The 12,580-nt window shown below is 42.0% G+C and overlaps 1 protein-coding gene across 2 annotated transcripts in view; it reads right to left on the bottom strand.

Moving 5' to 3' along the window:
* LOC126872117 (protein grainyhead) overlaps nt 1-12,580 on the bottom strand; it is a 162,772-nt gene that overhangs the window by 42,304 nt on the left and 107,888 nt on the right. For both annotated transcript variants that reach the window (XM_050631694.1, XM_050631693.1), the window contains exon 4: nt 7,631-8,056. In XM_050631694.1, coding sequence (XP_050487651.1) covers nt 7,631-8,056 — 426 coding nt within the window. The remainder of the gene's footprint in view (nt 1-7,630; nt 8,057-12,580) is intronic.

The following is a 12,580-nucleotide window of genomic DNA, read 5'->3' as shown; positions in this document are numbered from 1 at the left end:
TCAATCTCTCTAAACAACCTTAGAAGCCTCGCAAAAGAACTTCGAACGACCGCAAGCAAAATAGTACTTCTTCTTCCATGATTTTGCACTTCGTAGATTAAAGGCAGATAATTTAAATTTTAAGATGTTCTACACCAAAGAGACCATCGTACAAGCTATTAGACTTATCCATGGTTATTGGAGGAAATGATATTGGAGGATGATTTTCTCGGGGGTTAGGTATCGCTCGCTAATAGTCAGGATATACGCTCGAACCACGAGCGCAAGGTCTGGGTTAAGCATATACCGTTGTCAAAGCCTTCAAGCGGAGGTATTTCGTTCGCGAGTACAAATGCCACACCGTTAAAATCGTACATCATCGCGAAGACACACGGAGAAAAACGTCTGGACAGGATTCTTTCGCTACCGTAAGACAAATCATCCGGCTGTCGCCGGAATTTTCATCGATTTGCCGGGAGAAAGTTGTTGTCGATTGCGATTAATTGAGTTTCTTATAACGATCTTTCGTTTTTCTTCGAATTTCTTGTTCGAGTTCCTCCGCGATTCAGCGAGGCTTTTTAATACGGAACTTCTCTGATGTTCTTAGTCGTAGCGAAAAAATGCCGTTTCTCGAGCTTTTCAAAGTGTGAGAATCTCGCACCAATCTCGTGAGAAGGTATCGCAGAATTTTATATCGAAATTTATTCTCGTACAATTGTTCAATTCTTCGTATTTTAATCGTCTGTGATTTGTGTCACGTTCATAGTCATAGTTACCTATATCTATTTATTTTCATCGTACCGTTTTAATCGTAGCTACTCACGATCGAAGTGCACGCGCAAAGTACAGTGGCTACGAAATAGAATTTGCACACGTCGAAACGTTTTTCTTTTATTTTCGTGGTATTCGATTTTTGTAATCGCTCGAGAGCAACGAAACTTAACATGCATACGATCAGACTCGATTATTCAGAACGTAACTGCCGTGATAAATACGACGGTGTCCAAATACTATCTGTAGCCGTCGTAAATTTACAAGCTACTTTGTTTAGTTAAATTGCAAAGTGACAAGTTCCGAATCGGTAACAATAATTCCATCGCTAAAACCAACAACCAGACGATCGTTCAAACGTCAGTGTATTGCAACCCCGTGCCATCTCCCAGAAGAAGAATCACAGAAAAAAACTACTTCAAACCGAAACCGACGCGGTATTACGAAGCTCATCGAAGAGGAAACGACTCTGGTAGCGTCTCCCATGAAGAAGAAGTCCCTCGACAAACTCGCGACACAATGAAATTGGATTAGGCCGCCGTTACCGTGGCTCTCGCGCGTCCTCCCTTTCCCGTGCAGTTTTAACGATCCACCGGCGTACAAATTGTCGAGATGGTATCGGGACGCGGTCCCCGCGGGAGCCATCGGGCGAAAGAGATAGAAACGACGCGATGGAGGCTGGTCGTGGAGATAGCGGAGTAGATAGAATCGGTGGGACGAGGACGCGGCCAGCCGAACAGACGAAGAGAGGAGAACCTGGCGAAGATGCGAGGGAAGATTAGGGCGGCATCTCCCCACGGGGTGGTAACACGGAACGACTCTCTGCTCTGATCTCGATGCCACTGTAGCCTTCTCTCGTCTCTTTGCTCTCGTTTCTCTTTGCTCGCGTCTCGTCTCGTTGCATTCGTCGCCCTTGGCCAGCGCTCCCCTCCTTGTTCGATCCGTACGTTAAGGATTCTCAACAGTAAATTACAAAATATGCTAAGCGGCCGATATAAATCAAAACTTGGCAAGGGTATGTATATACATATATATACACCGAGACGAACGAAGGAAAAGGAAGGAGAGAGGGGTTTACTCTTAGCCGTTTCTCGATTCCACGGGGATAGGGGCGCTCTCGATCGGCTGGCTGCTACCAGTCAGACCCAAAATAAAGAGAGGAGGGAGCCCCGTGTCACGAATCCAACCAGACGCTCTCTCACGGGACGAGAGAACAGCATGAGAGTTTGCAAACCGAGCAAATGGACCGGAAGGCCTCGTTGGAAGGCGTCGATATAAATATAGGCTGCGAACTCTTCTTGCCAAGGTTCGTTGATTTACCCTTTGATATAGCGATGTATCGATTATGAAATTCGAATTGGCGATTTGTTTACGTGTACAGGCGGGGTTTCGCGGACCATTTGCTTCATTTTCTACGTCTTGTTCAAGTCGATAACGAGGTTTACTACAACCTGCAAAGCGAATAACGCAGGTGAATTACGCTAACCGACTAAAATTTATAGACTTTCGTTAATATTTTACATGGAAGATATTGCCTGCGCTCGTAATATATTCAATACTTGTCGAGCTTTCAGAACCTACAAGAGCTCTGAAGATTTTCAAAGCCAACCAGGACTTTAAAGAAACTGAAAAGATTTTAAGATTCCATCGTCAAGTATGGTATACTGTAAACAGTACAGCGGTTGTTTGTTGGCTTTTGTGTCGGGGAGAACGCTTGGAGATTTATGGCGAGTGGCTGGGTCGTCACGGAGGTCGATTTCGTGGCGTTCCACCGGGTGAATCCGCGATTTTAAACTGTGATTAAACAGAGTGCGGTTACGTTTGATTCGGGAGCGTGCGATGCAGTTCGGCAGCGTGATCGATGCAAGAAGATCGTTCTGCTCGAGCGACGCCTCGTGCCGATCTTCCACTGTTTGCCACTGTTCGCTAAACTCCACTCTCCGGCCGAATGTAATTACCAGCGGGCAGTGAAAAACGCGTTATCGATTCTCTAGCGATTGCTCAACTTTTCCTTCTTCTCTCTTTATCGCGTACCCGTTGATTATTCATTTCATCGCTTCTGCAATTTGTTTTCTGCTCTGGATTACGAGGTTTTACGGACTGATTTTGACGAATCTCTTAACGTTTGTGCGAGTTTGTGTCTCGTAATTCTGATCGTTGTTTGACTTGGTTGGTGTATTTTTCTATCGTGAAGAAGCAGAGGCAGTAGTTAACGAAGATGTTTCAAGTGTTGGAAATTGTAAATATTCTTCGAATCCGTGAAGTAAACGGTACATTGAAGTCAGGAATGTTTTCAGTAATGAATTAGGCAAGGCGTGTTACTTTAGCTGTTCATCGGCGTAACTATATTTACATGAGAGATAGGAACATAAATGAAATTTATTGATCGATTAGGCTTGATAAATTTAACGTTCGACCTGACAGTTCCTCTTTTTACCTGGCAACGAAATTGGTCTTTTATGCAGAATTTCTTTTTTTCTTAGACTCCTTGTTCTTTATGTGTCTCGGTGATATCGTGGAGATCTCCAAAAGGTGATTTCTACCATTAATAAGAATCGAAGAAGAGGGACAATGATTTCGTGAAACAAAGACATACGTTTAGCTTTATTTTATTTGCTATGGCTATAGTAGCTAAATTTAACTCCACATAAATACAAAATCGACTTTGTAAATTTAGTGCCGCGCGAAAACCTCTAGAAACGAACGTCGCTATGCAAACATTAATTTTAATCGTTACCGAGAATTGGAAAAAAAAGAATAATTATCCCAAAGAAGAAAGATACACGAACAGCTTCGTAAATTTAATTCCGCGAAGATCGACTATCAGTTTCGCAAATTTGATTCCGCACAAAAACACGCAGAAAAATTTCCGCGTAAATTCCATCGATTTCTATAATGGATACAAGAATCGAAAACAGAACAAGGACGTCGTGATTAAATTTATCTGCAATATCGCAAAAATATATGATCAGCTTCGTAAATTTCACTCTTCGAAAGAATATTTTTTAAGCACCATCGAGTAGTATTAGCACTAAAGAACCAGGAGAAACTGCCTAGCGTCTAACTTCCTGCAAGCTTTCAGTTTTCAAGCACACCGACGAATATCGTGTCCAGGCGCAATAAATTTCGCGTAATAGCGCAATAAACCTTCACAATAAATCTATTTCTCTTATGGAGAAAATCTATCTGGCGGCACGTCGACAGGCACATCGTCGTCTGTCATTAATCTCGATTCTCAACATCGAAGAGGGAGCAAGGAAAGAATGAAGGAATAAAGATAAAAAATAACGAAATCCCCTGAACCAGTGAAAAGAAGAAGAAGAAGTAGAAGAAGAAGAAGAAGGAAAAGAAGGTTCCTTCTTGATTCATGACGAATTTACATTTTCACGAAGAGAATTCTCGAGCGTGTCCGAAGCGTGTACGATTGTTCCACATAGTCCGTGGTCGCGATAAATTATGCTACCCGCAAGCATTCAATTATGCACGCGAGACTATTAATCGAGATACGGGGAAACGTGGATGTTAATAAAGCGTCGTGCCGCGTTGAAAGTGTTTTCAACGACGTTTACACGCCGGCTATCTGGCGATCTACGCTAATCGAGTTCTCTTCCGATGCAACTAGTCGTCACGCACGCGTTTACGGAACCACCAACCCTTTGACCCGCGCTTTACACGCTCTACCAACGTGTTGCTTTGTCCGAACAACGTTTATGCTTTCACAGATACTTTCTTTTCTTTGCTTTTTCTTTTTTTTTTACATATGCTGAATGTCTAAGAATATTCAAATTTTTACGAAAGATTTGTATTAAAGAGGTGTTAGCAAGCGCATTAACCAATTTCTATGTAACGCATTGGTCGTTAGGTTGCTCGTGTGTTACGGGACTCTTATTAATTTTAAACGTGTTACAAATTTCGATGAGATACGTTTACGATAAAATATTCAGTATAACTTAGTTCTCCTTATAATACGCGTGGTTAATAAATATCAACATTATTTTCCAATTATAATATACAGAATAAATGACTCATGTACCTCGTAGACAATAACGTAGATTTTCCTCTTACGACTGTTAGGAATATCTTTACTCGAACCGCTAATAATTAATCAAGTGTATGATGACAGAACGCAAGAAATCATTAGGTTGTAACGTAAAGTCATCCAGTTTCTACGTATGATGTGTTCTTCGTATGTATGTTGCAACAGATATAAGAACAGAATAGATTTATGTTACGATGCGATATTTTATTCAAAACTCGCATGGTCTGTGACGATACGTAGCACGGAATAAAATTATCTATGCCGATATTCCCCAAACACGGTAAACAATTCAATGTCGCTATAAAAGTACAAAAGTACTACAACAGGAGTTATATAGTTTTTCGAAAACGGACGATACCAATAATCAAGCGAATGATTTTACGATCATCTTCGCAAGGCGAATCGCAGTGTCCATCCGAAATATATATAAAACAGACTTTACATCGCGGTACTCTCCCGGTAAGAGAACTCCAAAAATGATGACAAACGACGCTGGGAAAAAGCAGCGCGGCAAAAATCGAGTTCGTCGATTTAATCGCTGGGGCACACGGACATCCATTCTCAAGAGACATTTCGATCAACGTCGGTCATCTGGCGCTCGGTAAAAAGCATCGCGACGAAGAGGTCGCGGAATAATTCACAAAAACGCGTCTTAAGCAAAGCAAAAAATAGATTCGTCAAAGTTTACTCGACCACCGGCGACGTCTTTTCTTTCCTATATGCGACCGTAGTTGAAAGAAACACGAGGTAGAAGGCAGAAGATGACGATGCTATGGAGATTTCTATAATACGTTATTCAATTGCTGGCAATCGCGCGCATATACAGGGTGTCTATCAATAACCACTCAGATATCCGTTATTATACTACGCTGTCATATAATTAGCAGTACGCGAAGAAGATCTTTCCTGTTGCTTTCCGTACAGAATCTGATAAATCGGGCTGCGGATATTATGTAAGTTCGTATTTATATAAATGTAATCGAAAAGAATGGAACGTAGGTAGAAAGTTGCTTTATCTACTAAATATTATAACAAGCGCTGTACTTTTAACGTAGAATATGTATGTATATCGTCATTGTCCTGTAGGTATTCATAAACTTGCGTGAGATATAAATGTGCAAAAATGAACAAATGCACATAGATAATACGTAGATATCTACGATATTCAAAGTAGAATATCAGTTATGGTTGTCACTAGATAAAACAAATACCACTTTCAGTTTTATTTCTGTAATTGTATTCGTAGAAAATATAAGACCGCATAAAGATCTGCTATCTAATCGCGATATTCCACGTGTAGAAACAACGAAGCAGGATTTTTTCAATTATACGAAGCTTCGATTATTTGAATTCGCATTGATCGAACTTTCGCAGTTATCGATAGACACCCTGTATGCAATGTTTCCACGCACGTGAATCACGGGGAAGGCGTTGCGGGATAACTGTGGAAAGCGGTGATTTTTATCTTTGTGCACGGCTTAAGACGCAGATACTAATATGCCATGGGTTCAACGGCGAGGCACAACACGTCATTCCGCATTAGCAATGCAATCGCGCGATAATGTATAGTTCCAATGGCCGCTGCTGTCCCGGAGCGAATGCGTTTCGGTATTTTTTCTCATTTGAAAAAGGGAGAGAATCTTACGTTCGGTAATTGCTTTTTGCAATGAACAGTGCGAGCAGCTGGCGTTTTCGGTACAATTATAAGAGATTGTAAAGGCGCGGCTGCAAACAGAGAAATAGGTTTCTTTGGTTCGCGGTCTTAAGATTCGTGTTCTTGAAAAATTAATTATTCGATCGGAGCCTTGGAAATTTTTGTTCTTCGACAGGCTGGGTGTGGCTCGAATGATCTACTGTAGATTGTGAATATGTAGGAGACGGTTGAGAACTTGGTTATTTAAAGTTATAATGCATGTTTTTCATTATAAAATCAGTCAGTTCAGAAGAATGACGCGAGCGAGAAGTTTACGTAGGAAATATTTAAATCCTTCTTTGAATCTTTAATTTCGCAACGATGAAGATTTCTCGCAATGAGAATCGATTCTTGGAATCTAAAAATTTATTTCTATACAAACAACGATATACGTATACGTGTCTTTTAATCTTATCGACTTTATTAAGATGTAATCTGTAAAAAAATTGAACGTTATTCGTATATTCCGGTACTGAAATTAAGACATTTCCAGAAAATGAAGTTGGGTAGATTGGTTCGTAGCGTCGTTAATCAGGCATTCAATTCAATACATCTTACTCGTATCGAGATATTAGATCTTTCGAGCTCAGATTGCCAGCGAGGCAACAAGTATTTTCCTCACCCTGCCAGTTTATCACTCAGACAAAAGCTATTTAACCCTCTATAACGTTATGTGACTGGCGAGATATCGTATTTCATCGGTACACGATTATATTAGCATCGAATGATTTATTTGTAGCACTGCTGTTCACCAGATCTCAAGCTAATCTCTTAACGCCTCGATTATAAATACAATTATGAGAACGAAACAGAATTGAATTTTCCTAGCTGTACTTATGTTAAATCCCCTGCTGTTCGTATTGTTAATTCAAAATTAATATATCGATATAGTAACTTTCTTTATCTTAATAGATTTCTCTTTACAAAATTTTCTAAGCAAATAGAATACTGAGTCGCGAAAATTCATATTTTCCTTATTCTTATTATATATTCTTCATGGAAACGCAATGCGATTGCAAATTTTTCACCGACAGTATACGTGTCACACGAGATGTTAAGTAATCACTTACGCTCTTTTCTCGTTGCTATAAACAATTACAGTTACAGAGAATTAAATCCAAATTTATGACCAATGAAATCAGACTCACGTGGACCAGAGTTCATGAGTGGGTGGTAGTTTGACGTCCGCGGTGCTCTTCTCCGGGATTTTGTAGTACTCGTAGACGTACGAAGCTGCTGGATCATCGCCGTGGCTCGCAACGGCCGACACTTGGTGCTGTTGTTGGAGATTGAGCATCGCCGCGGTCGCTACCGAGAGCGGATGCTCGCAGTAGGTCCGCCAGTCGCCCTCCATACCCTGCACCTGCACCTGCACGGCAGCAACCCTCTTGTGTACTTCTGGATCGGCGCCCTCGGCGCCGCTCTGCAGGGACTGCGCCGCCTGCGCTGCCGCCTCTTCCGCCCCCAGCTCTTCCTCTTCCTCTGTGTCACGCTGCCCGGCCACGTAGCCCGATTGCTGTTGCTGAGAATTCTCGTCTACACCGCTCGTGTCCTCCTCGCCGCGGCTTCGACGTCTGTAAATCCAAAAGTTCGTTTCTTTCTAAAAATTTCGCACGATTGTAATATAGAACATTTATACATAGAAAGTAAGTCTTCCGGATAAACGAAATATAAAATGAAGTTTGAATTTGTTTTATGGGCTTTCCACGTAAATGTTACGTTCGATAGCTCATCCGTATCAACGATAAATCATGTAATCTTTCGTTAGATATTCGAATCGTCAGAGTTTTCGATAGACTTCTTCGTTGTGTTATTATGAGAAGATTGGTCCGCTTGATGATCGAGTAAAATACGAATTGTACAAATTACCAATATTAATAATGTTTTGTAATAAAACGAGCTCCTATAGAAGACGACTGATCGTGCTATTCGACGTCGATTATAAAAACTATGCAACAACAGAAGCCTGTCATTAACCTTAATTCATTAACGCCATTAGCTGGTAAATTATCGTGCGAAAGGTTCGAACCTCGATTACAATCCTACAAACACACACGATCGTTTTCTTCGTCCGGCATAGTTCAACGTCAAAGTACCTTTTCCTCGACATCGCAAGCGTCTACATTTTCCAACATCCATGCGAATACCTTTCGCTCGAACATTTCCGCGTGTCTCCAGTACGTTCAGAAACGTTTGATGGAGTACCTAGACGGTAGCCGAGAAGCGCGGTTAATCCGCGAGAAGTCTCGACAAGGCGATTCTCCGTGGATTTCCTGGAAGATCTCCTGCCGATGAATTCGCCGTGCAATAAACTGTTAGAAACGAGCGACGGTCTTGCGGCGATTAATCGCCGCTGGTCCGTCGAATTTATCAATTAACTATAATCGCGATGCGTTAAGACTCGCTGATGATTCCTCAATCTGGCAATGGCCACCAGGACGCGAGGCCACCTTCTTGCCACACACGCACGCAGCGATAATTTATCGTTTGTCGCGTCGCGATATCTAATCGCCTCTTAGAAGGTTTGCACGCGCGTAAGCTCGACCAACTAGCTGGATATTTGTCAGCGAGATTACTTCGTTTCCGGTGGGGACGATGCTCGGTTTTCCGGCTAGGTCGCGATTTAATCAACCAGAAAATTTTTCGCAAGCATGGATGAAGGGTAGATGGATAAAAATTGCTTGATATCGAAGAGGACGAAGTGAACAGAATTTTCGATATATTTAGATCGGCGTTCAAGGAACACGGAACACGACGCTGGATGTGTACGGCTGTGTTGCCAAGATGCGAAAGGAAAGACGCAGAATCGAAAACATGTAAAAAGAACGGAGGATTGAAAAAGAATTTAAATGTCGAGAATTTAAAGACGAGATAGCATGGATCGAACTAACATAAAAAAGTTTCCAACACGAATCAACGATTGGAACGATACAAGAAACTGAACATCCAAGAAACCGAATTTTGAATCTATTTATACGAATAAAAAACATGGATCGTAATAAGCGACGAAAAATTCACGAAAGATCAGGCAGATCAAGCGGTTGATATCCAAATCTCGGCTCCATTTAGATTCCTCAGAGCGCTAAAGATGAAAAAAGAAAATAATGAAAAAAAGATACACGACGCCGGATGCACGCAGATGCCTCGAACACGAACGAAGAGACGCGGGATCGAGAGGAAGGATGAAGGAAGCTTGGAGAAGGGTGAGAAGCAGAGAGGGGCATCTTTATATACATACACGCACGAAGATTAATTATTATAAACCCCTGCCTTTTGCCTACAGTCATCAATTTATACTCCTCTCGTGGATCCCAATTCCAAACCCAATCCCGAACCCGTGAGCCTCGCGCACGAAATAAAGGCTCATCCTCTCTAATTTATGCATGTCGAATCAATCTCCCTCTTCCTTTTTTCTTTTCTTTACACTCCCCTTATCCTCCGTTTCTTTCCCACCTCTCGTTTCCACCACTTCGATCCTTTCCTCGTCCCTCTATCTAACTTGGCCGCGTTCTCGATCGCTGCTGTTCGCGCACCTGGGGCCAAACCAGGTCGAACGCGGCGGACCAAGCCATCCCGATAATGAGGGGTCCGCGTTATCCTGTGCAAATATTTTCCTCGGCGTCTGTTTGCACAGGCGCGGCGAGGATCGGGCGCGAATACGCGAGATTCGATGGATGGGTTGCTTCGCGTTTGAATTATAATGCTCGACAGTCGGGGTAATCAGTTCATTCGTGATCATCTGAGTGGATACTTCTCGGTAGGGAATGGGCAAACAGAATATCCTGGATGAACCGCATTTCGTCTTTTGGTCGACGGTTTCGCAAGTTGGAAGATTCTCGGTACGAAAGCTGTAGTTTTAATGGGCGATACGACATCGATCGGTTGACTCGAGTTAGTGAAATATTTGCCAACTTGTCGCATCGTAAATAGACTGCAGATAATTACGTCACTATGATTACGCGCGTTGTAAAATTGGTCAGCAGTGAACGTGTTGAAAGATAATAAAATCGTGCAGGAACTCCTTTCGCAAGGAAAATTTATTAACATTAGTAAAACGAGAAAGCGATCGTAATTGTGGTTTCTAAAAGAAGTCTGTAGCGGCACAGGAGTCAATGGAAGATTCGAATCGAGAATGACTCATATTGTTGTGCCTTGGAGTGTCAACATTGTTTTGGTTTGCTAGGTTCAAAGATAAACGAACTCCGGACAAAATATTCGTCGCGGTTATTTGTAATCGTAAACCGGAGTTACATTCGAACTTTTTATAATACCTCCTGTCGATACAAATAGACGAACGTGCTCTCTAGTACAGCGAATCACTATAGCGATCATTATAGCGAGTTATTATAACGAGTCATACAGTTGAATAGCGAGCGTAGAATTGAACAGTAGCACTGAACGAGCGATGATAACGACCGGTATACACTATCTCTGTACTTGTATTTAAAGTGATTTTAATATACACTGACTATTACAATTTTATCACTCGTCTCTTTAATAAACCAGACACGTATAATAATCCACCTCGTCTTTTTACACAACAGCCCATATCCGATATTTTGCAACAATGATGCAAACAAATACTTTGCATGTACAATTTTGTTCCATCATCCGAGGGAGCAACGTTTTCATCCAATTTCCTTCATCCAGCAAAGATAATCGAACGCCGATGGACGAATGACGACTATGCAAGACAAATTGTATCACAAGCAGGCGCAACGAGTAGTCTCGGCAAAAAGCGCGTAATCCTTCCTTCCTCGACGAGTCATATGCCTCTCTCATTCTCTCTAAATTTATTCTCAGCTCGGATCGATCTATTGGCGAGCGTCATTCGTCTCGGTTGATCGTTCTTGAGTACGAGAGAACGAAGAAGAAACATTGAATGGAAAGGAGTCTCTGGAAGGCATCGTCCGGCCAGTATCCGTGGCTCGCGATCGTCAGAATGCATTATCGTGCTGTTGCATCCTCGTTCCTGCGCACCTACCTCAACGCGTAAATATTGCAGGTAGGTGGAACGCACCGTGACGAGATAAAGAGGGACGCGCCACGCACAGACGCGTTTAATATTCCGTAGGAGTGTTGTCCACGCGACCCGAGAACCCACCCTGTTGCTCCCTCGTGTGCATTTCAATAAAGCCGCCTCCGCCCGGGATACACGCTCGTTCAACTGAACGTCCAGTTTGCCTGGCGGCTGGTTCTCCACGCATTCTTGTCGCCCTTTCATCTTATATTTCTCTCAGACTTTCACTTCACTGTGTCTTTGCATATCACGCGTGTTTCTGAATTTGGAAAGAGTCCTGCGCGGCTTGAAAGTAGCGAAAGTGATGGATGTTTGGACGAACAGGATGTCTTGCGAGTGTAGATCGCATATCGTATTAGATTGAATTTATTATGTGGTTGAATTCACGTGGCATCGTTCGATCGATGAAGCAACGTGCTTACGTTTGACAGGGCTTGACGTGGTTCGGTAATGTCGAGAAGCGATGACAGAAACGATTCAGACTGACGATCATGTTAGTCTTGGATCGTGGAATAGAGATGCAGGTGGTTTGGGAAATGGTGATGTCGTGGATGTAACGTTTCGTGAGTTTAGATCGAAGACTGTGTTGGATTTATGTTGGATAGGGTTTGGAGCGATTTGTAGTGGTTGTTTCCACGGTCATTGTTAAGTTTGAAAAAAATATGTGTCAAGTATTTAGCTTTACCGGATGCGACTCAAAGTATTTTACATTGTAGATAGGAGGCGATTCTTATGCAAAAATAATTGCTCGATCATAAAAGTGAGATAAATTAAGTTTCGAGGAAAATGTGGAAATAAAATTCTACAGCGGCAAAACATGTATCGTGGAACAAAACTTTGTCATCCAAGCTGTGATTTTCAAGACAAATGACTTTGGATATCTTTTATATAAAATTATTACAATGTGTTAAACCCATCGTAAAAATTTGGGAAGAATAATTTGGGTATGGCAAAAAACACATTGCGATAAAGAAACCATCGTTGTCCGATTTATGTAAGCTGTTGGAACGCTATAGTTGTATACACAACAAGAGAACAATAATCCTTCGCTGTTGCATTGAAATTGCACAGCGAGAGA

Source organism: Bombus huntii, chromosome 12 (assembly GCF_024542735.1).
Source record: "Bombus huntii isolate Logan2020A chromosome 12, iyBomHunt1.1, whole genome shotgun sequence".
NCBI classification, from domain to species: Eukaryota; Metazoa; Arthropoda; class Insecta; order Hymenoptera; family Apidae; genus Bombus; species Bombus huntii.
This window is presented reverse-complemented; position numbering and strand designations above follow the sequence as displayed.